General features: G+C 47.3%; 7 protein-coding genes; 4 read left to right on the top strand and 3 right to left on the bottom strand.

Moving 5' to 3' along the window:
- Positions 1 to 1,305: 1,305 nt before the first annotated feature.
- On the top strand, positions 1,306 to 2,132 carry GSTUM_00000252001 (uncharacterized protein; the record flags this gene model as incomplete). Its single annotated transcript, XM_002835429.1, has 3 exons — positions 1,306 to 1,402; positions 1,481 to 1,769; positions 1,841 to 2,132. The coding sequence occupies 3 exons, from the start codon at positions 1,306 to 1,308 to the stop codon at positions 2,130 to 2,132; spliced, it is 678 nt and encodes a 225-aa protein (XP_002835475.1).
- Positions 2,133 to 2,157: 25 nt separating this feature from the next.
- Positions 2,158 to 3,097, bottom strand: GSTUM_00000253001 (uncharacterized protein; the record flags this gene model as incomplete). XM_002835430.2 has 2 exons in its annotated part: positions 2,158 to 2,428; positions 2,471 to 3,097. 2 exons carry the CDS (start codon positions 3,095 to 3,097, stop codon positions 2,237 to 2,239), a joined length of 819 nt encoding a protein of 272 aa, XP_002835476.1. The 3' UTR covers positions 2,158 to 2,236.
- Positions 3,098 to 3,755: 658 nt separating this feature from the next.
- On the top strand, positions 3,756 to 4,893 carry GSTUM_00000254001 (uncharacterized protein; the record flags this gene model as incomplete). The annotated part of the gene is made up of 3 exons (XM_002835431.1): positions 3,756 to 4,277; positions 4,347 to 4,527; positions 4,583 to 4,893. 3 exons carry the CDS (start codon positions 3,756 to 3,758, stop codon positions 4,891 to 4,893), a joined length of 1,014 nt encoding a protein of 337 aa, XP_002835477.1.
- Positions 4,894 to 8,919: 4,026 nt separating this feature from the next.
- On the bottom strand, positions 8,920 to 11,095 carry GSTUM_00000255001 (uncharacterized protein; the record flags this gene model as incomplete). XM_002835432.2 has 6 exons in its annotated part: positions 8,920 to 9,343; positions 9,429 to 10,218; positions 10,273 to 10,576; positions 10,659 to 10,756; positions 10,822 to 10,923; positions 11,039 to 11,095. 6 exons carry the CDS (start codon positions 11,093 to 11,095, stop codon positions 9,213 to 9,215), a joined length of 1,482 nt encoding a protein of 493 aa, XP_002835478.1. The 3' UTR covers positions 8,920 to 9,212.
- A 788-nt stretch (positions 11,096 to 11,883) lies between these two features.
- GSTUM_00000257001 (uncharacterized protein) lies at positions 11,884 to 12,736 on the top strand (the record flags this gene model as incomplete). XM_002835433.2 has 3 exons in its annotated part: positions 11,884 to 12,036; positions 12,088 to 12,267; positions 12,336 to 12,736. The coding sequence occupies 3 exons, from the start codon at positions 11,884 to 11,886 to the stop codon at positions 12,588 to 12,590; spliced, it is 588 nt and encodes a 195-aa protein (XP_002835479.1). The 3' UTR covers positions 12,591 to 12,736.
- A 73-nt stretch (positions 12,737 to 12,809) lies between these two features.
- GSTUM_00000258001 (uncharacterized protein) lies at positions 12,810 to 17,096 on the bottom strand (the record flags this gene model as incomplete). Its single annotated transcript, XM_002835434.1, has 14 exons — positions 12,810 to 13,429; positions 13,490 to 13,547; positions 13,602 to 13,798; positions 13,905 to 13,915; positions 13,968 to 13,995; positions 14,110 to 14,173; positions 14,221 to 14,278; positions 14,330 to 14,411; positions 14,476 to 14,989; positions 15,060 to 15,630; positions 15,686 to 15,882; positions 15,952 to 16,217; positions 16,286 to 16,791; positions 16,855 to 17,096. 14 exons carry the CDS (start codon positions 17,094 to 17,096, stop codon positions 12,810 to 12,812), a joined length of 3,414 nt encoding a protein of 1,137 aa, XP_002835480.1.
- A 945-nt stretch (positions 17,097 to 18,041) lies between these two features.
- GSTUM_00000259001 (uncharacterized protein) lies at positions 18,042 to 20,133 on the top strand (the record flags this gene model as incomplete). Its single annotated transcript, XM_002835435.1, has 8 exons — positions 18,042 to 18,612; positions 18,671 to 19,005; positions 19,070 to 19,182; positions 19,238 to 19,269; positions 19,299 to 19,390; positions 19,503 to 19,617; positions 19,671 to 19,820; positions 19,865 to 20,133. The coding sequence occupies 8 exons, from the start codon at positions 18,042 to 18,044 to the stop codon at positions 20,131 to 20,133; spliced, it is 1,677 nt and encodes a 558-aa protein (XP_002835481.1).
- Between the last annotated feature and the right edge of the window lie 951 nt (positions 20,134 to 21,084).

The following is a 21,084-nucleotide window of genomic DNA, read 5'->3' on the forward strand; positions in this document are numbered from 1 at the left end:
CAGACCCGCCCATCCAATCCCTAACCCCCAAATCCGCCCCAGCGCCCAGAAGCGCCTCCAAAACCGCCCCATCGCTAGCGCCCTGCACGGCGCCGAAAATCGCGCTCTGCCCGATGAAATTGGTGGCGTTCACGTCCACGCCCGCGGTGAAGAGCGCTTCCACGGCGCCCAGGTCGTCGTGCAGCACCGCCATGTGTAGCGGCGTGTCCCCGCTGGGAGTGGGCACGTGCGGGTCCGCGCCGGCGCGGAGCAGCGCGTGGAAGAAGTGCTTTCGCCGATGGACTAGCGCCGTGAGTAGGGGTGTGTGGCCAGTCGTGCTGGGGGTGTTGAGCGGGTGGGAGAGGTGGTTGAGGAGGAGGGTGAAGAGTCCCGGGTGCGGGGCTGCGATTGCGTTGTGGAGCGAGGTGCAGGTTGGGAGTGGTCGGAGGGCGTGCGCGTGCAGGAGGGGCAGGAGGAGGTTGCGGTAGTATTTGTTCGTCTGTTGGAGGTGCGAGAGGGAGGGCGTTGGGAGGTAGGAGGCGATTTGCAGGTGGAGTTCTGGGGGGAGGGTCGTGAAGGACATTGTAGGTTTATTGTTTGACGGACGGGTGGAGGTTCGGATTGTATATATACGTATATGTATATATATACCCATTCCTCCGCCCTCGAATATGATGATATACGCTACAGGAAGCAATGATAAATCATTGTCCTTCTTCGTCCCAATACGTGCAGCGAATCATTTCACCTTTATTTCACCCCGCGGTGGGACTTATCGCCCGGCCGGCGAGCGGCGTAATTCGTAGTATAAATGGACAACAGAAAATTTAAGACTGATTAGTTTACCAATGTAGCTTCCCCTTTAAAAATGTTCGAAGGGTGGAGGTGGCGCCGATGGAAGACTTAACTGGGCTAACTTTGATCGTTTATTCAATGACTTTCTGGTCGTAGATGGCAAACTTGCTGAGGAGCCTGTTTGGATGAGGTTATGATGGAGTTTATTTGAGCTGTCGTAAAGATTTGTAGTAGTCTGCCATACTGTAATTTACAGGTATCATATGAGCACTTGTGGAAATCTGGGTCTTGGCTGTCGTTTGATGGATAGAGTATCATAAGGGAATAGTGGCTCTTGGTGCGGTGGGTGTTAGGGTTTGGGGTTCTAATCTGCATTCGAGTGATTAACATTGCATAGCAACGATCTGCACATGACAACTTTCACTAACAATAGATTCCACAAATCCGCCGTTTACATTTACGAGTACGAGCTCCAAGCTCCAAATTCCAAGCTCCAATCCCCCTAACCACCTCCAACCCGGAAGGTCCAAAATGAGCACTCTCCTATCCCCACACCTACAGCAAATATCCGCCGCCGCGAACTCCCTCTCATCACTCCCCTTTGCCCCACCAAAGGTCTTCACAAACGGTTCCTCCTCGCCCCGCTCTCCCTCCCTTCCGTTTCCTTCCTTCCCTCCTCCAAAAGCTAACAAAATGCCCCAACTAGCCCTCCTCCGCTCAACAGACATCGTCTCGCTAATCCGCGACACCGACGCACACGAGCGCGCACTCTTCACCGTTCCCGCCGCACCGACGGAAAAGGACATGAAAAAGTCGCGCATGAGCATCGCGCCGCGGAGAAATACTGCTGTGTACTCCGCCCTGGGAGGGGACATGGTTGAGAAGTTGCGGAGGGGCGGAGCTGGGGGTGTGGGTGGTGGTGTCGGGGGCGTTGCGACGGGAGAGGTGGATGTTGAGGTGCTGCTTATGGGTGCCGAGAGGCTTTTGGGGGTTTAGTAGGTTCTCCCCCTTGGCGGGTTTATGTGAATTGGTTAGTAAGGGAGGTGGGACTAATTCGGGGGAGTAGTCATATCCCTGGTGCGGAAGAGAGGATACATAGAGCTAGGGAGCGGTACGATCACTTGACGGAGTCGTTGGAGAATTACGAAGCGCTTGTGGAGGCTCAGAGGCAGCAGTTGGATTTGCTACAGGGTCCTGAGCCGGAAGTGGTGGTGGTGGAGGAGGAAGAAGAGGCTGGAGAGGAGATTACGGATGAGATGCTCGCGGCGGAGGAAGAGGAGATTAGAGAGCTTGAGGAACGGAAGGCGGAGCTTGAGGAGAGGATTAGAAATGTTGATAGAAGAATGTATCGGCGGTAGCCGTGCATCGAAAGGTTGCGAAGCTAAAAATCAAAAAAAAACCCCGACCGCCAATAGTACCCTAGTGGTATGGTAATGAAAACACAAGAAAGGAAGAGGAAAAACTACCACCCCCAGGAAAACCACTTTTCCAACGAAATTATAAACCCTGGCATCCCCCTCCCTTCCGCCCACGCCATCAGAGCTTCAGCAAAGTCCTCAGGGGCCTGGATATCCCAAGCCAGAATCTTGCCCTTCGCAACAACAGCTCTACTCTCCGCATTCCCCTCCCTAACTCTTCTTTCCATACCCCTAAGCTGCCGAACTAAATCCCCCTTCCCACTCGCGCAAAGACAAACCCGCATGGGCAACGGTTTGAGCTCCCAGTCCTTCAAGCTCGCGTAAGCGGCGTTGCCCAGCGCCATCGTGGCATTGGTGTGCATGTCTCTGAGCAGTTCCTCGCTGATGGTACCGCCGTACCAGCTCAGTGCGTAATTGACCACATTGGGGAAGTACAATAGCGGGACGTTTGCCATCCACGACAGGCCCCCCAGGAATACGCTGGTGGGGAGGGTGCACCCGGTCACGAACACGCTGTCGACCAGATCGGGGTGTGTCGCCGCAAGGTGCAGGGCTAGGTAGGCACCGTAGGAAACGCCAGCGATGTGTGCGCGGGAGGAGTGAGCGTGGGATTTTATGAGGTCGGCTAGGAGGCTTGTGGTGTTTTGGAGGGAGACGGGGAGGTGTGAGGATTGGCTGTGGCCGGGAATGTCTGGGGTTAGGATGTGGTAGGAGGTTGAGGGGATGGGGAGGTGCGCAAACTCGAGGTGGCTGCTGTAGAGGCCATGGAGGAGGAGGAATGTCGGCGCGGTTGGGGAAATGGAGGGGCGCTCGGTGAAGAAGAGGGGTTTCGGCCGGGTGTTTTCGGCCGGGGAGGTTTGGAGCTCTATTCCGCCGGCGGTTGTGGCGTCTGGTTGGGAGCCCATTGTGTGCGGGTTTGGTGGGTTTTGTATTCCTGGGTTTGGATGTATAAATATTTCAGGAGCAGATGGAGGGCAGGCAATTAGGCGGAGAGGACTCGTCTCTAGTCGGATGGGCTGGGGCTATTGCTGTCAAGGGAGTAATTTCTTGGAATTTATATAGAGTTTCTTCACGAAAGTGTGGGTCGGAGGCAGTCTACTCCACAGTTGTTCCGGAGGTTTCACTGGAGGAATTCGTGGTTTCATACCAAGACTAGAGTGCGATGATACCCTTGTGGCACTGCACAAGAGTTTTCTACTCTAGACTATCGATAGCCTCACCCAGGGTCTCAAGGCAACCCCTCCAAACCCCTCCAAACTCACCAATCGATAGGATCGTCAACAAGTTGAAAAATGGGACAAAGTATAGGGCGATTAGGGCTTCATCATGAAAGAGCATTTCACCCCATCGAGGTATACTTGCCCCTCTATCCATAAGTTGGATAAATCTTGCCTTCACAACTACTATGGACACTAGTCACCGATCGGGCCAGAGCTAACAAGCAAACCCCTTGCCCCGGAACAACCTTTTTCCGCGAACCTCACCTCCTGTTCTCGAACTCACCTCCTAACTCCACCCCGAGATCCTCTCGCAGCCCTACCTAAAACCACCCCTACAAACACAATGCCTCCTCCAACCCGTCCCCGTCCAAAGCCCAAAGCCAGCAAATCCACAACAACAACAATCTCCGCTCTAACAACCCCGAAACTGAAACCGACCAAGGGCAGCGCCTCCCACAGAATCACCTCGGTGGTTCTAGGTAGCCAGCTAATACCCGCCTGGTACACATCCTCCTACCCACTCAAGGCCATATCTACTGACCACGACTCCTACTCCCCCTTCCCCCTCGCCGCGTCTACAAACCCTTACCCTACTAGCTGTGAGCGCATATACGTCTGCGAACACTGCTTCAGCTACACCCTCGAAGCCTCCGAGCTCCTCTTACACAAGCCATTCTGTCTCCTCTCCGAAGAGCCCCTAGGGAAGCTGGTATACGCGCACAACGGGTTTTCAATATACGAAGTCGACGGCGAGGAGCATACGCTGTTCTGCCAATGTCTCTCGCTGTTTGCAAAGTTATTCCTGGATACCAAGAGTATTTCCTACGACGTCGAGCCGTTCCTGTTTTATACGCTCGTCGAGGACGTCCCTCCCCCTACTACGGATGGTACGGGGGGGAAAGTAGGGGGGGGGGGAGGGGGGAAGGCGCAACAGCAGCAGGGCCGGAAGAGGATAGTCGGCTTCTTTTCAAAGGAGAAAATGTCCTGGGATGGCAATATCCTCGCTTGTATATTAATCTTCCCACCGTACCAACGGAGGGGTCTCGGGAAGATTTTGATCTCCTTCTCTTACGTATTGGCTAGAGGAGAGGGGAAAATTGGGGGGCCTGAGAAACGTATTTACCCCCCTCCCTTCCTCATCTGACTCTTAGTAGAGCTGACTTTGTATAGCGCTCTCAGACCTCGGCCAGAGAGGCTACAGATCGTACTGGACCTCCGTCCTGGCTGCCGCGATATTAAACCGCAAGCTCAAGAAACCTATCACAATCACGGACTTGAGCCAAGAAACATGGATTCATCAGGAGGATGTGGTAGCCACGTTAAGGAGCATGGGAGCTATTGGCCGGGGCGCTCCGAATGCCGCGGGGGAGCCGGCCGGATGGATTATTTCGAGGAGTAGGGTCAGGGAGTTTGTCGCAGCCGCCGGGGTCAAAGTCGGTTCTGGGGGGATTGCTATGGAGGGGATCATGCTTGATGGGTAGACGCTCTCGTGTGGGGGGAGGGGGGAGAGGGGAGAGGGGATAATTGATTAATTGATTAATGTATAAGACGGTGTTTTGAGCGTTTGATTTTGTATTGCATCTCTCTCTCTCTCTTTCTTTTTTATTTTTCTTTGTTTAATTTTGCATGACACGTAGGGGCGAGCTATGATAGCGGCTTTGGACCCTTTGTCATGGAAGGATGCTTTTGTCCTGCCAGTACAGTAATTTGGAGCCGGTATATCTACTCAACAAAGCCCATATAAATTATTATATCTTGGGAAGCACAGTGCAACTTGACTGGAATAAGAGGATAATGACACTCCTTCATGCACACTTCTGGGGAAATGTGTTCAATTGTTTGGAGATAAAGTTACCGAGGATGGATTTATCAGATGGAAATATGGTGCGTGCACTTCAAAGCGCACACGAGGCTGAATTACAGGTGTAATAGGGCTCAAGGGTAATTCGGGCGCGGTGCCACACGCCCCCACACAAACAATTTGGCTCGGTAGTAACGACTCCAGGGGGCCTCTGGACACCATGTTACCAACAAACATGGTTGTATGCAAACATGAAGCAGAAAGGCATGCATGAAGCACCGAATGGAGTAAGGCATCATGAAACCACTCGGGATGAACGAATGAAGGTGATAACCTTAAGAGACAATGCTGGATAGAGCTAGACCCGGCTAGGAAGCTACCTGAATATTGATAGGCGAATGTGTCAGAAGGTAAATAAAGAAAAAAAATACTGGGAGAATTAAACTAACTTTTAAGATTTATCAACGCACAAAGGAAACGGGAATACCATCCAACTATTACTAGACTGGTCATCCCCCAATATTCGATGGTGGTAAGAAAACGCAGCTAGAAACCTTCATTACACAGGATTCAAGAATACAATAACTAAGTTGGGACACAGTCTGCATTGAAATGAATTATACCTGCAGCCCAATAACCGTTAAGAGAGTATTGGAATCTATGGGATATTATCGGTGTATTCCTCAGTGCGAATTTGCAATTCGACCTACCAATAGGCCAATTCAGGTTACTTGGTGTCAGGAACAATTAGACTGAACCTACGAGTATTGACTTAGAGTTCTGTGGACTGAAAAGTCAACTTTTTCCACTCCTGACCTCACAAATTGGCCGTGGGTAACATGAAAAGTGTCTGAAGAATACCATCCTGACTGTACTGACAGCACATATGAGTCTGGCTGTCAATTAAAAATGGTATGAGTTGCATTCGGTGGAATACTCAAGTCTGACCTAATCTTTATTCCTGGAAGAGCTATCCTGGATTGTGCATTTTATGTCCAAAATGTGATGGAACAACAGCTTGTTCCATTTTGGTACTAGTGCTGTGAGGACTATGACTGGGTAGCTGTGATGGAGGATAGAGTACCAGGCCATAAAGGATTTGCTAAACAATACTGGCAGTTGAATGAGATGAAGAGTCTCCCATGGCCAGCCCAGTCTTAGAATTTAAATCTTATAAAGGCACTCTGGTGGAATATGGAGGCAGAACTAGGAGAAGGGTAGGACTGGGTTAGAGATACTCAAGCCCTAGACTGTGATTTATAAACGGTCTGGGAGGCGATTCCTGGGAACCAGCTAGAGAGGTTAATTTACAGTGTGCCTGGATGGCTTCAGGCTGTAATTGATGCTCAGGGAAGCCTGACACCATATTAGTTTATATATAGTATCAATATTATAGTATGTATACGACAGTGATTAGGAGATATCACTTGCTACCTCTCCTAGAATGGAAGTACCCTTGACTTTTGTTTCTCTGCAACCATGATTGCAACATATTACTCACATTTCTCCCTTTGTCATAGTTACTATAGAAATATCCTTCCTGTTTCAGAAGTGCGCCCGACTTTTACTTACCTCCAAGTACATGTGGCTTTGTAGGATCACTACCAAGATTACCTTATGTAAGCAACCAGTGGGAAAAATTAGGTTTTTCTTGTATGGTGGTAAAATTATTAAGATCATCTTTCATGTAGGATATGAGTAAGATATCATAACAAATAATATCCTAGTATATAATATGAATCCTTGTACTACATTATTGCTTGTAAATTATAACTTAATATATCAAGATAAAAATACAGGGAAGAAATATATAGAGATACATTTTCTATTATTAACCTTCATTCTAACTCAGTTAAATCTATGGTATAGCCTACTAGTATATTTGATATTTATACATAACTGTGGCCTAAAACTCTGGAGAAGTATATGCAATACCTTGTCAATACACATTTAGAATTCAATATGCTCTTTCTGTAAAGTTCTAAATTAAAGTAATTAAAGTAGAATCTAATATTTCAAAAACAAGTAGTTATAAAGTCTTAATGCTATATTTCCAATTATTTCAAGTATATTGTTTTGCTATTCTATATATACTTAATAAAGTTAATCCTACAGTAAAACCTCAGATAAAGTAGTACTTAGTAACTTGAAGCCTTAATTTTCTTTTACAGCTAACACTATTACATTTGAAAGTTCTTCTCTGTAGAAATAATTACTTAAATACAGTAATAATTTTTATAAAGAGACGTTTTTAGCAGCTTATTGGTTCCTAACTTTTAGCATTGAACTCAAAGCCATTGTACTATAGTCCTCTCTCTTGTAAAACCCACTTCAGTTCTTTGAGTTTACCTCTATTATTAATTTTACTTTAAGTTTTTCCAGTAAGGAGATAGATTCTAGTTTATAGTCAGTCTTGTACCTCTTCAGAAAATAAATTCACTGGTATATTCTTAGATAGTAGAATATCATAATATTATTAGATATAAAGGAATCAAAGCAGTGCACAGTCCCTTAGTAGGGTAACTGTGTACATACTCTCAATTTACTGAAGCTAATACCCTTCTTCTAATTCCTTTATGGGGCCTGTATATCTTTAGTGAAATTTTGTAATTTTGTGTCTTATAATGATAATCTCATATCACTAAAGCTCATTTAATAACACTATATATATTGTAGCTATCTATTTAACTAGAGGCTGCTTATAGGATATAAAGAAGTCAATCTTTAATAATATTTAGGAAGTAGGATGGAAGAAATCTATAGAGAATACATACTTGAGTGATTATTATAATTAGACATATTACATAATAAGTAAGATCATGTTATCACTAAGACTTTTAGGTAGTAGCTTTATAGAATATTATAGAGTGATACTCCTTTTTGTAACATAAAAGTTATAAGATGTAACTTTCCAGATTGAAGCTAATAACATGTGGGACCTATAAGGGGACTATAGTGGTGTGTTGACAAAAAGCTTTCTCAAGTTAGAGTACTATAGTTACCCTACTTTAAGTACTTTACTATGATACCTTATAACCTTCTTATATTTACTATGCATTTGCTATAAAGTAGTGAAAAGAAATTTTAAAATAGATTTAAAAAGTTAGTATTAATAGAAATTAGAGATAAAAGAGGGCAAAACTCTCATATTACAAGATTGGTTATTTCATCAGAGATAATTCTCATCAGCTATAATTAATAAGTAGACCTATTCAATATTGACTGAATAGAATATTATCTATTATTATCTATATTAGAGAGATGTATACTGTATTGTAACTTTCTTTCTCTGCTATTCTGGTTTGATCAGTTGGAAATAGAATTTATAGAGCTTATTTCAAACAGTCAATTGAAACAGAAAGCTCAAAATAGAAACATCTAATATGTGTTATTTTGTAGATTATTATTTGTCTGATTCTTGTTTTCTTTTCTTTTCTTTTCTTCAACTTCTCTCTGAATTCATACTTGAATGTTGTTAGGTAGTTCAGTGTTCAGTAGCCAATGTGAGGTTGTGTATAGGTTAAAGGAGGGATTGGAGATATCCCGGTGAGGAGGTGTTTGTAGTTCCTAACTTATGTCGAACTGTTGCTTTTGTTAAACTGTTAGGCACTCCGAGGAAGTGCTGCCTTCATAGAAGGTTACTTAGCATCCTTCGATGTGGCGGGAACCTTGGGACGGCTATTACTTGCACGGATATTCTCAACTGCTAATCAAGTACTATAATGGTATTAATCAGGCGTGTCCTACTGCACGACTATCTACCTGACAACCGTACCTATTTAGACTACCATCCTGATAAAATAAGTTCACACTGCTACCATAATAATATCGATATTATGATATGCTCCAGTCTAACAAGGATGAAAAGAGATGTGATAAAGAGGACAAAAGCTAACCAATTACTGTAACTAAAGCGGTATGCTCCCCTTTATCCGGGAATACCCTCCAAACAGTACCTAATCTACTCGAGCTCCCCCCCGTTAAACAGGCCCCCATGGGTTAATCGTCATAAATCTTAACCCTTTCCGAAATCGCCACAATATCCGACTCAATATTATCACTGATGCTATCGCCGTCACCGGCCGCTACTCTAAGGATTAATTCATTGAGTTTTTGACGCCCAAGAATATCTACCGCCGCCCAATTAGTACTTGCAAACCTAGCTCTTACGAGGATGGGAGAAAATTGAAAGGAAAAGAAAAGAAAAAAACACACCAACATGATCCCCAGTATTCGGACCACCCCTGATATCAAACATCTCCGGTTGATGCGGCATCTCATATGTCTTGATCTTGACGCCGGCAGGATTAAATCTCTTCAAACGCCACCCCTTTACGCACATATATCCCGCGGACAGGAGCGAGACCGTGCCATCGCCCTCTGCAGTGACGACCCCACGATCACTGCCTTCACCGCTAACGGTTGTGTCGATGCTAACGTTCAACCGGGACAGGGGGTCATTGTTCTCGTGAAAGTAGTAACTCCGTTCTGTAGGCTTTCCAATCCCGTAAAAGCAGTAGATTTTCAAACTGGGTGCAAACGGTAGCCGCGACTCCAGGGGGTTCACCCACTTCTGCGGGATCTTCTGGTTGGCCTCTACTTCTGCGCCGCTGAGGGCTACACCGTGGGAATAGGACTGTCGGATCATATTGTGGAACCAGGAGTCTGAGTTCTCCAAGAGGTAGTCGAGGCTCTCCGACATGCTCAGATTCGCATGCGCCTCCGTGTAGTTCCCCTTAGTGAACTTTATGAATGCGCCGTTGCTGGTATTCTGGGAAGGGGAGTCGTCGGGCGCCCAGGTGAGGTTGCCCCAGACGGCGTTGCCGCCTTTCGGTAGCATGCTGGATATCCCGGGCATGGCGCGCATGATTTCCGCGCGGTCTTCGCGGCTGAAGAATTTCTCCAGGCCGTAGACTGCGAAGCGGTTTAGTTGGGCGGTGTCTTTCATTTCCCCCGATAGCACTGCCGGCACGCCTTTTACAGCACCGAGCATGCATCCACTTATCTGTGGTTGGTGTTAGTACTGGTGGGTGAGAGGTTGTGATGAGAGGTACTGAACGTTTATGAACGCTTCAATGTTATCCTCTACCCACCTCGACCCACCATCCCCGTACCCTTCCGCCTCCACCCACTTGAAAAAATAATGCGCGAGCTGGGACCCCATGCTATGAGCTACCAGCACCACCTTCTTATCAGAAAGCTTAGCAGCAGTCTCAATATAATTTTTCAACCGTGAAAAGTACCGATCCCTAAGTTCCAAATTCTGATACGCTAATCGCCAATCGTAAGAAGCTGTGTGTGCCGAGGTAGGATCATATCCGATGCTAGCTAGATTCTCAATAATCTTACTCCACAACCAATACCTACACTCCCTCACCGTCAGTTTAAGCCCAGTCTTGTGGGCGTGCGGTGGCGCCGGAGGAAGAACGAAGGTGTTGGCAATACCCAGTGACGAAGAAATCCGTAGCATCGAAACCTTGCGCAGCTCGAAGCTTTATCCCGGGGGGATCAAGTCCGGTTTCTTTATCAAGCATGACATGCGCCTGTCCACCACCCCCACAACCCATAAGCAACATTTCAACAATACCGGAGTCTACAAGAGTTGAACCTTCCAAGTAGCCCTATCAGTAACCATTGCCCGCAGCATACTCCAAGACCCCCAAAGCCTCTTCCGGAAATACGGCCGACTCTTCTCACCGGTTCCCCAACTCTCCAATCTGCTCGCCCAGCCAGCGCCACCACCGCTACTCGTCAGCGCTCTCCCGTAGCATAGATGATAGAATTATACCTGCCCTAAACCGCCACACCCCACAATTAGCCCCCACCTCCGCAAGCTGGGTAAGAGCGGAGAGCAGACCTGTAGAAATAACCCCCGGAATCATGACAACCGGATGTCTAGCCGTCAGGCCCTCCGCCTTCAATGCAAGTCCCACCTGAAAAGATTCATGCCCAACCGCGTCCTTCTCCTGTTTCGAAATCTCCGTAGCCTCCTTTAGGATCCCAACCGGGATTACGTCGACCAGAGCGTCCAGTCGAAGCTCGGAAATGAATTGCATGGAGTCTTGGCTCTTTGCCGCGAAGCCGGCTAGTAGGAGGCCGGCGATGCCGCCGATGAAGAATGTGAGGCCCAGTGAGCGCTTCTTAGTCTTTTTGCGTTCTTGGGGCGGCGTTGGAGAGAGTGAGGGTGAAAATGTGGCATCGTCGTCGAGTTCGGGTTCTGGGGGTTTTGGGGAGCCTTGCGGTTTGCGGTTTTTGACGGGCATGGGTTTGTATGATGTAACGGTACAAGCTTATTAGGCTGTAGGTAGGGTACGGCACCTATACTCCGTATGGCTAATAGTACGGCAGTCAGGTTTGATACAGAGATTGATAACTTGAGGGAGAGGGAGCCGGTTGGTGAAGGTAAGGGAGAAAGAAGAGAAATACTGTACTCGAGCACAGTACTTGTACCGGTACTGCAGAGAAGCCCTCGGTAGCTATAGCAGTGCTAGCGGCCAACTGTCTTCCTTACCTCCACCTCTTTATGCAATAATTTGGATGAAAAGCAAATGGCGTAACTCCATTCCACACCCCTGCATTTTTCACCAAAGAAACGCCGCAACCAGCCCACCAAGTTTTCGATAATCCTGGCAGAGCCTCGGCCCTTCCTCCCCCCCAAAAAACCTCTACAATGCCAGAAATAACTTACACCCCCTACGACGCAACCCAAGAACCGAGACAACTTGAGTCCATCCGCACGCTGATATCCACCGACCTCTCCGAGCCATACAGCATCTACGTCTACCGTTACTTTCTCTATCAATGGGGAGAGCTATGTTATATGGTTTCCCTCCTCCCCCTCCCTCTTCCTCCGCAACAGCTAATGCAGCCGCAGGCAATGGACGAGGGATCTATGATCGGCGTCGTAGTCTGCAAACTTGAGACCCATCGCGGCGGGCCGATGCGTGGGTATATTGCCATGCTAGCTGTTAAAGAACGCTATCGTGGTAAAGGGATCGCCACGAATTTGGTCAAAATGGCGATTAAAGCTATGATTGAGAGGGATGCTGATGAGGTATTGCTTATGCCCAGCGGAAGTGGGTATTAAAAGCTAATGAGGAGGCGGGGGGGGGTCGAGTATAGGTAGCGTTGGAGACAGAAATTACCAATACTGCTGCCATGAGGCTTTACGAAGGGTTGGGGTTTTTGCGGAGTAAGCGATTGCATAGGTATTATTTGAACGGGAATTCGGCGTTTAGGTTGCTGCTACCGTTGAAGAGCCAGCAGGAGCTGGGGCAGCGGTACCATGAGCATGAGCATGAGGAGTGCTGTGAACATGAACATGGGAAGCATGAACATGAGCACGAGCACGAGAGCGTGCACAGCAAAGACGACTGACACATGACGTTACGTATGACAGGTGCGGTAGTGCGAGAGAGAGATGGAAATTTAACCATTACGAGGGGTTTTTCTTTTCCTACCGAGTATTTATTTATAATAACCCAATTCCCGATCCTTTTTTTATTTTTTTATGAATAACAAAGTGAGCTGGTATCTATTGTACAGTAATGTTGATCATGAACACATTCAAACATAATATCCCCTCTATGGGGCATCTTAAGCGCTGGCCTGGACAACTCTGAACCCTGCAGTGAGGGTTTTTGCGATTTCCTCGTTCTTATGCGGGAGGAGTGATAGTGCGTAGGCAACGTCGTTCCACTGTCTCTCAGTATCACATCGTGGCAATCTAGCAGCAAGCTTATCCGCCAATTGCTTAGCGTGTTTGTCCTTTTCAATGAAAGTCGCCAGGAACTTGATGATCTTCTTGAAGGCCTCTTCGCTGAGATCTTTTTCGGCCGAAAGTAATGAGAACATGTCCACAAAGTGATTGTAGACTGCGTTATCTTTCGTCGCCAATTCGCTAAAGAACATTTTAGAAAGGTCTGCAATGCGCTTATCTGAGTCCTCGAGGCATTTGGCCATTTCACCAAGCTGGCCTTTGACTTTGACTTGGCCGGCTAGAATTAAAAAGGTTAATGTCATTAGGCACGTCCTCTTGACGGAGGCATCACGGTCCCTCAAACGGCGGTAGAGGAAATCCGTGTTTTCGTCGATCAGATGGTTGAAGCAAACTGCCATGTCTCCGAGTGCTATCACTGCGTTACTACGAGTGATAGGGTCTACAGAGTACTCCATGACAGTGATCAACAGCGGCAAGTTGGACTCGCAGTATTCAGCTAGAAAATATCCTATAAGCAAGCGGTCCACTCAGGCATAGGATGACACCATTCACATACATGACACACACATCAACTTCGCCATGCAAAGGGCGCTCTGCGTTTGGAGAGTCCGATCCTTTTGGACATCAGCGTTGGGTATCAGAGAAAGTCAGAGAAAGGCAGTACAAACCTTATAGGATATGTTATTAGCACAAATTTCCGCGCAGAGAGGACCAAAGTTTGACAAAATTGACTTTTCGCCATATAGAAGTTCGCGCTCTCTGATTATGCCCATGGCCTCAGTGAAATCGTCCTCAGTAGTGCCCCCAATGAGGTCGAGGTCATCAGGCTCCTCTCCTCCTTTCTTCTGCGGTGACGCCTCTTTACCTGCGTCTGGGTTAGAATACGAATCATCATACAAGAGTGTTGTATTACTTTTTTCAGCTTCTCCTTTCCGACGTTTGAATTCTAGTTCAATGAGCTCCAGATGGACGATCTGTTTGACTATGTTGAGAATTAGAGTGCCGCTTCAATCCGGGTCTAGAACGGGCCTTACCAGCAACATGACCGACGATAAACAGTAGCTGAGATAAAGGAAACGAAGACCCCCCTTTCTTCGGCCCTTCTTGTTCGTGAATAGCAGCAGGCGTCTGCGCAGGAGGTGATGATGGCGCCTCATCTATGTCCATCATATCTACATCTTCGTCCGCAGGAGCTGGTTCTGGTTCTGGTTCTGGCTCGGGCCCAGAATTTTCCTGTTGGCTGAAAACAACCTTTGTTTTGCGCCGTATCACCTCTGTACAGAGCACATCAGGGTGTTTAGATAATGCATATATAGCACTGATGGCCTGCTCCGCAACTCCAAACCTGAAAGCTGCTGTTAACTCAGCGCCAAATTTTTTGGAGGGAACCGCATACCATTCCTGACTCTCTGTTTGAAGCTCTACAAGGGCTGCCAATCTAACCAGGATAGCATGATCATTTGTAAGTTTTGTCATAGCTGTGTGAGTGTCTTTATAGATTAGGAAGGCAATCAGCACGCATCAATTTCACTCAAAACACACACCCTGAGTTCATACCTTTAGTCTTTCGTCCACTTGGGCTAATATGTCTAAGCGCAGCACAGCTGTATCTAGCCAATACTAAATCGGATCTCCCTAGAGGCCCTAGCCCGGTCCTCAAGATAGTCTCTAGTTGCCTAACAACTATATCTGGATCCGCAAGCGAAAGCATGCCCAATACGGCAATGGACCCCCGGCGCTGCTTCTTGGATATGCTGCGATTCTGTACCCCATAGATTTGCCATAGCTTGTGGATCACAAGATCGGAAACATGCCCCTCCTTCATCATTCTACTCAACAACTGTTCAAGCGATGTCAGTTCAGCGGGAGTAACATCTCCCTGCGTAAGAGAGATCATATTCCGCGCGATATATGTAGCGGCCTCGTTCGCATTGAACCCGTGGGGAGCATCAAAGAAGAGTGCCTTGTAGATATCAATAAGGTGAGATTGTATGCCTTTCCCCTCATCACTGTTTCCCTTAGTCCATATTAGTCGCAGCATTCTGCGAATCCCATCCTATACCCGAAAGACAGTTAGCATATCCATCCCAGAAAGGATGTAAGTCAAGTGGAGAGTGTAAACCAACATTTGCTTTCTCCACTTTATAAGTGTGAAGAACCTTGAAAAAGTCCATTGCCTCCACAACTTCACTCTTATTCTTGGAAGACAGAAGCTGGCAAACATGCTCAGATGCATCATGTATTACTTCGATGAATCGAACGGCTTCAATGTAATAGCGTCTTGTAAGATTGAGTCGTATAATCTCATCCGAATTGCCAACCTCGGGGACCTCCGGGGGAGGTGGTGGTGGAGGAGATTTCCTAGGTTCCTCCCCCTCCGCTCCCTCCTCGCCCTCAATCATCGTTTCTTCATCGTATAAGTTAGACTCAGCTATCTCGTTTACCGCTCCCTGGTCTACAGGAGGGTTCTCAATCGCAGGTTTCAATGCATCAAGATTCGCAGTGGCAACTTGCAGCCCGGTCTTCCAGAGTGTGAGTGTAAGGATACCCCCATGATGGAGGCTGTAGGGATGGGCTGTGATCAATTTGGTCAAGAGTTTGATAGCATTCCTTCGGACGTTGCTGCTCTTATCTTCTAGGCTCCTTACAGCTAGGTTTGCTACCTTTTGTCGCCGTTTGTTGAATTTCTTTTCGAGCCTATGCCCAATTAGTACCGTGATCAATAGATGCATATGGAGGGAGCTGAGCATACTCGAGGACTTTGTTGGTGTAAACCTGAATGGCTTTACAACGGCAGTAGGGGTTAACATCCAAGAATCGCTCTTCTAGTACATCGAAGAAGGCCTCCATTTGGGCTTTGTTACTGTCACCCCTCTCGTCTTCCTCCTTGGCTAGATCGACGATAAGGTTTCCACAAACATCTATAACAGCACAGCGAAGATTGTACGACTAACAGGGCAGGGCCAGAGCTCTAAATCAGTAAACTTTTCCAATCACCGCAGGGAAGAAATTGATTACCTCGCTGTCAAGTAGTTTAATAAGGAGAGTCATTTGCTTAATGACAAGTCGTGGAGCCAGCTCTGACAGCTTTGTAATGAATCCTGATACAGACTTTGGGCCTTTTGTGTCGTTGCTATTAAACTCCTTATTGCTCAACTCTCTTAAAATCTCATCCACTAACTGTGGATAATCGTACTGCTCCGAAAGGATTTGCAGGAATTCCGCCATGGGCTCCGATAGGTGCTCGAAGTAGGTGAGATTTTGAACAATAGAGGTTTGTGCACCTGTAAATCCGAAAATTAGATGCTGTTCTCAGTGACGGCCACCCTCATCCAAAAGACATAGCTCTTACCAAATGCGTGCCCATGGTGCTTCACAGCGATACACAAAACCTTGAATAAATGCATTCTGACATTTGTAATTTTCACCCGCTGCTCGCTCTCAAGAACAATGTAAACAGGCTTTGTGAATAAACTAACAAACGTATCCCTCTCTGATGTGGTAACAAACACCCGTATCAGCTTCAGTTTCAGAACTTTGCACATCGTCTCCAGAGCCACGATAAGATGTGTTGTAGAATCCCAAGAGCCGCTAACGGCCGCCGCTTTCCCTTTCCCCTTGCCCTTTCGTCCAACAGGGGCAGCAGTGGTAGCCTTGTCCGCTGCACGGCTTTCCAGTGCAGTAACCGCCCACCGGAGAAGGAATCCATACATCTCGAGGAGCTCTCTGTGGTCCTTAAGGGTGTCCTGCTCTTCGCCTTCGATGTCCTGGTTCACAATGTCTGCCTCTGCGGAGAGACCAGAAGCGATCAGGTCGAGGACCTTACCGATAGCTTGTGTAGGAATTGTATGGAAATACCTATCGTATTTTCTTCGTTAGTGCCCCCTCCGGGGGTGGGGCGGGGAGGGTGGAGTGACGTACTTCAGGAGACATTGTAGGGAATCAAAGTTTGACGGACGAGCGATGGCATCCGGATTAATCGCAATGGAATCAATTATAGGCTCAAGTATTCGATTTATATGGGCATTGGAGAGCGCTTCCGGCTCAGACTCCGCGTCCAACAGTTCTGAGTCGGCGTCGGTGCATGGCACACTGTTTGGGTTGTCATTATAGTATTTTAGCGATTCGTTCAAATCGAAGCTGACTCGTTCGCCGTCGTCCATGGTGGACCAGTATCGGGATTATGGATTGCTGTTTAATGACCTTGGTAATTGTTGCTTGATTCGGACAAAGGGGATTGGGGTTGGAGAGCTGATTTTTCCGTGTGTTGTTCAGGTGGGGATAAGGTATGATATTATCGTTGCTGTTGCTGTCGTTGCTGTTGTTTGTTGACAAATTCCAGGGGGACGTGGGGTTGCGGGGTCTTGGGCATGAAGTCCCGTGATCGCTTGTTTTTGTTTTCCTCCTTTTTTCGAGTGTAACAGGCGAAGGGCTACAATTTATTGTATGGATTCGGCCATTCGCTTTGTAGGAAGCTTGAACCTCTGAATATGGCACTTTATCATAATACCCTCGAAAGGCTTCTCAGTATATGATACAAGTTTGCCCCTTCAAAGTATATACGGCAGCATATATCATACAATGTCATAGAAACAACTAAAGCATGATATTTGCACCAGTGGTGGCAAGCATGTCCAATTGCTCGCCACAGGCCGAGCAAATGAAGCTAGCGTCTATCTTAATATTTATTTACTCGAGTATTTGCTGATTCGACTTGGCTGTCAAAATTTAACATTCGAGAACCCACCCCCCCGACCAGCACCACCAACCCAAGGACTCAAACCCACGATACCACTCCCGAAACCACCAATTCTTGTTTTTCCCCTAAACAATCCTCCATCTACCCTAATTTAAACGCAAAATCTCCCGGACTGTTTGTTTATATCATAGGTTGCTATACAAGCACCTTGCTCACAACCTTTATCCACGCGCCCATTTCAATAGCCTATTAAAACTTCCACCCACGCGTCCACCTTTTAAAACCCTCTATCATGCCCCCTTCACAGCACACCCACTCGGTACACGGCTCTCGTACTCATGCACCTGCCAGATACATGGATGTTCAAATGATGCATGCTTCTCACCTATTCGACAGCAACAACAACAGTATGCCGCCTAGCAAACAGGCCGTATCCGCAACCACCGAGGCCGGTACCAGCACTAACCCAGACAACGAATGCACCAGCGGTGAGAGTGAACAGGGCGATGAGGATGGTACTGTGGAATTGAAGGAGCCTTCGGGGGCTGGGAGAGGGGACCATAATGAAGAATATGGCGAGGGAGCAGAGGACGAGGAAGTGGATGAAACAGAAATGGCCGAAGGGTATGGAGCTGAGCTGGACATGACTGGGGATGAGATTGACGAAGATATGACCGGCGAGGAGTCGGACGGTGAAGATGAGTATGACAGGAGGGAGAGGCCTGCTAGGGACAAGCGCAGGGAGGCAAATTATCGTAGGAAGCGCGAGCAGGAAATGGTAGAAGAGGGGGCCAGCGATCAGGAGGATGTCGAAGGTGAAGAAGATGCTCAGTCGGTTTCTTCGAATGCTTCTTCAGAGGAAGAGAATAGCGACGACCCGGACAGGATTGACCCCGCAATTTCTGAAGAAATGGAGAGATTTGCTCATACATTCAAGGGATTCGAGAAGCGTTACCGTTTGGTAAATAAGATTGGTGAAGGTAGAACCCAAAGGCATGCTATCATATATTAGAGAGCTGCCGCTAACTTTGGTTGTAGGTACTTTTAGCTCGGTATATAAAGCCGAGGATTTACTATACGATCACTACGATAACAGTTGGGATATTGATTATAAAGATGAAGCGAGATGGGCAGCACCGCCGTCAAAGAAGCGACGAACAGGGCGCGGGAACAATGATATTGAGCCTGTTCGCCCAAAATATGTTGCAATCAAGAAGATTTATGTTACCAGCTCTCCCACTCGGATCCAGAACGAGTTGGAATTACTGCATGATCTCTCCGGGTGCGATAGTGTCGTGCCGCTAATTACGGCATTCCGCTACCAAGACCAGGTTGTAGCAGTGCTTCCGTATTTTAAACATGTTGATTTCCGGGTAGGTTTCTCTACGATTGGGCTATAATATCATGTGCTGGGACTGACGCAGTTTGGTCGTACAGGAATATTTTAGAGAGTTGACGATCCCTCACATCCGATCTTACTTCAAGTCCTTGTTCAGGGCACTCGCTCACGTGCATGCCAATGGCATAATCCACCGTGATATAAAGCCAACGTATGGTCATTAGTGGTGTTCAAGCTGCGGTCAGGTTACTGATATTGGAAGCTAGTAACTTTTTGTACGATTACCGTTATGGTAGAGGTGTTCTCGTGGATTTTGGCCTTGCAGAGGCATGCTATTTCCTGCCGCCTTTACAATACTTTATGTACTAATGTTTATATCTGGAAACATAGCGGGAAGGAACAGACTCACAATATTGCATGTGCCAACATTCCACAACCGATCGAAAGGACCACCGACCACCCACATTAACCCCTTCTATTGGCTACCCAAAGCATGAAACAAGGTTTGTCCTGGAAGATTCCGGCTCTTAGAACGATGCCTGGTCTAACAATAGCAACAAAAGACCATCTAGAAGAGCGAACCGTGCCGGTACGAGAGGCTTCAGAGCACCAGAAGTGCTCTTCAAATGCACCAATCAAACCACAAGTTAGTTTCGCCCAATTTTTTCGGAAATGTGGTAAGAGCTGACATTATGGAAGAAATTGATATATGGTCTGCCGGCGTAATCCTGCTCACAATCCTCTCCCGCCGCTTCCCCTTCTTCAACTCCTCAGATGACGTCGACGCCATGATTGAGATAGCGACTATCTTCGGTAAGCAGAGAATGAAGCAATGCGCAGCCCTCCACGGTAAGCCCCTCCGCTCAAGCTCCTACAATTGCTAACAAACCCAGGTTGCTTCTTCGAATCCACCATCCCAACAATCGGTGAGCGCGGCTTCACCCTAGAAAAGATTGTCCTATGGGCAACAAACCGCACAGCAACCGGTTCCTCAAAGGATAACAAAGACGACGCAAAGCTCGACCAAGACGAGGCCCTTGCGATCAAGTTTTTGCAATGCTGCTTCGAGCTGGACCCCGCTAAACGTTCATCCGCAGTTGAAGCACTCCAACATGAGTTTTTGGCTGGTCCTGATTGGGAGTCGCCAGAGCCTAAACGTTAAAAAAAAAAAAGAAGGGGATTTGTTGTCGATACCAGACGGTATCAGAGACCGCGATTGGGAAGATTGTACGATATTCTGGGTCGGGGGTGTATATACGATGTTATGGTTATGTTATAGATACCTTGTGTTGATATAGTTAGATCGGTGCTTCAGTGGTCTCTCCATCCTATTCCTTTTCTAAGTCTTGGTTGGTATCACACGATGGTTGGGATTTGGGGGGAGTGGTAGATTTTCCGCCTTTTTTTTCTTTTTACCTCTTTTTTTTTCACTCTCCTTTTTCACTCTTGCTGCCTCTCACGATAATAATAATACCGAGGCGTGAGGCGATACAATGTATTAATATTGGGTTGGCCGGCTAGCTACGGCGGTAAGATGTGGCACCTTTCCCCGCTAGCGATTTTGACATGGAGAAGCGACGGTTTGCTCCTGATAGCCGGGCATCTATCGTAGCTATTTTTTATTTGTCGGGTACGACAGCCATAAATCAAGCTTTCCAAGAGAAAATATTCCCAAGTTGCGTTATGTTCCCACCGATATCGCACAATAGTCTACACACCGCGCCGCCACACCACCAATCCAGAAACTAATCCCCCCATCTACTTATAACACGAGGGCACGATAGTAGTAACCCCCCCCCGCACAAATCGCAAACACCGTATCAGATCCTCACCACGTCAAGTGCTGTGGTACAGTGTATCATAGTACTCGTACGATACAGTATCGTGCTCCAAAGCACGATAAACTTCAAAATAAGTATTCCCACGAGTGATATTTTGTGACGGCTTATACTCCCCCACCAAGCCGCACGGAACAGCGTATGCAAGCGGTGTGAAAACATCTATACTTGAGAGATTGCATTTTTGTTTTCTTCTAAAAAAAACTATATTTTCTTTTTGCCAGAGTCGTGCGGAAGCTGCGGCCTAGGCTAGGCATGGTGAGTGAAGACTGCAG

This window comes from Tuber melanosporum (genome assembly GCF_000151645.1).
Source record: "Tuber melanosporum whole genome shotgun sequence assembly, scaffold_108, strain Mel28".
Taxonomy (NCBI): domain Eukaryota; kingdom Fungi; phylum Ascomycota; class Pezizomycetes; order Pezizales; family Tuberaceae; genus Tuber; species Tuber melanosporum.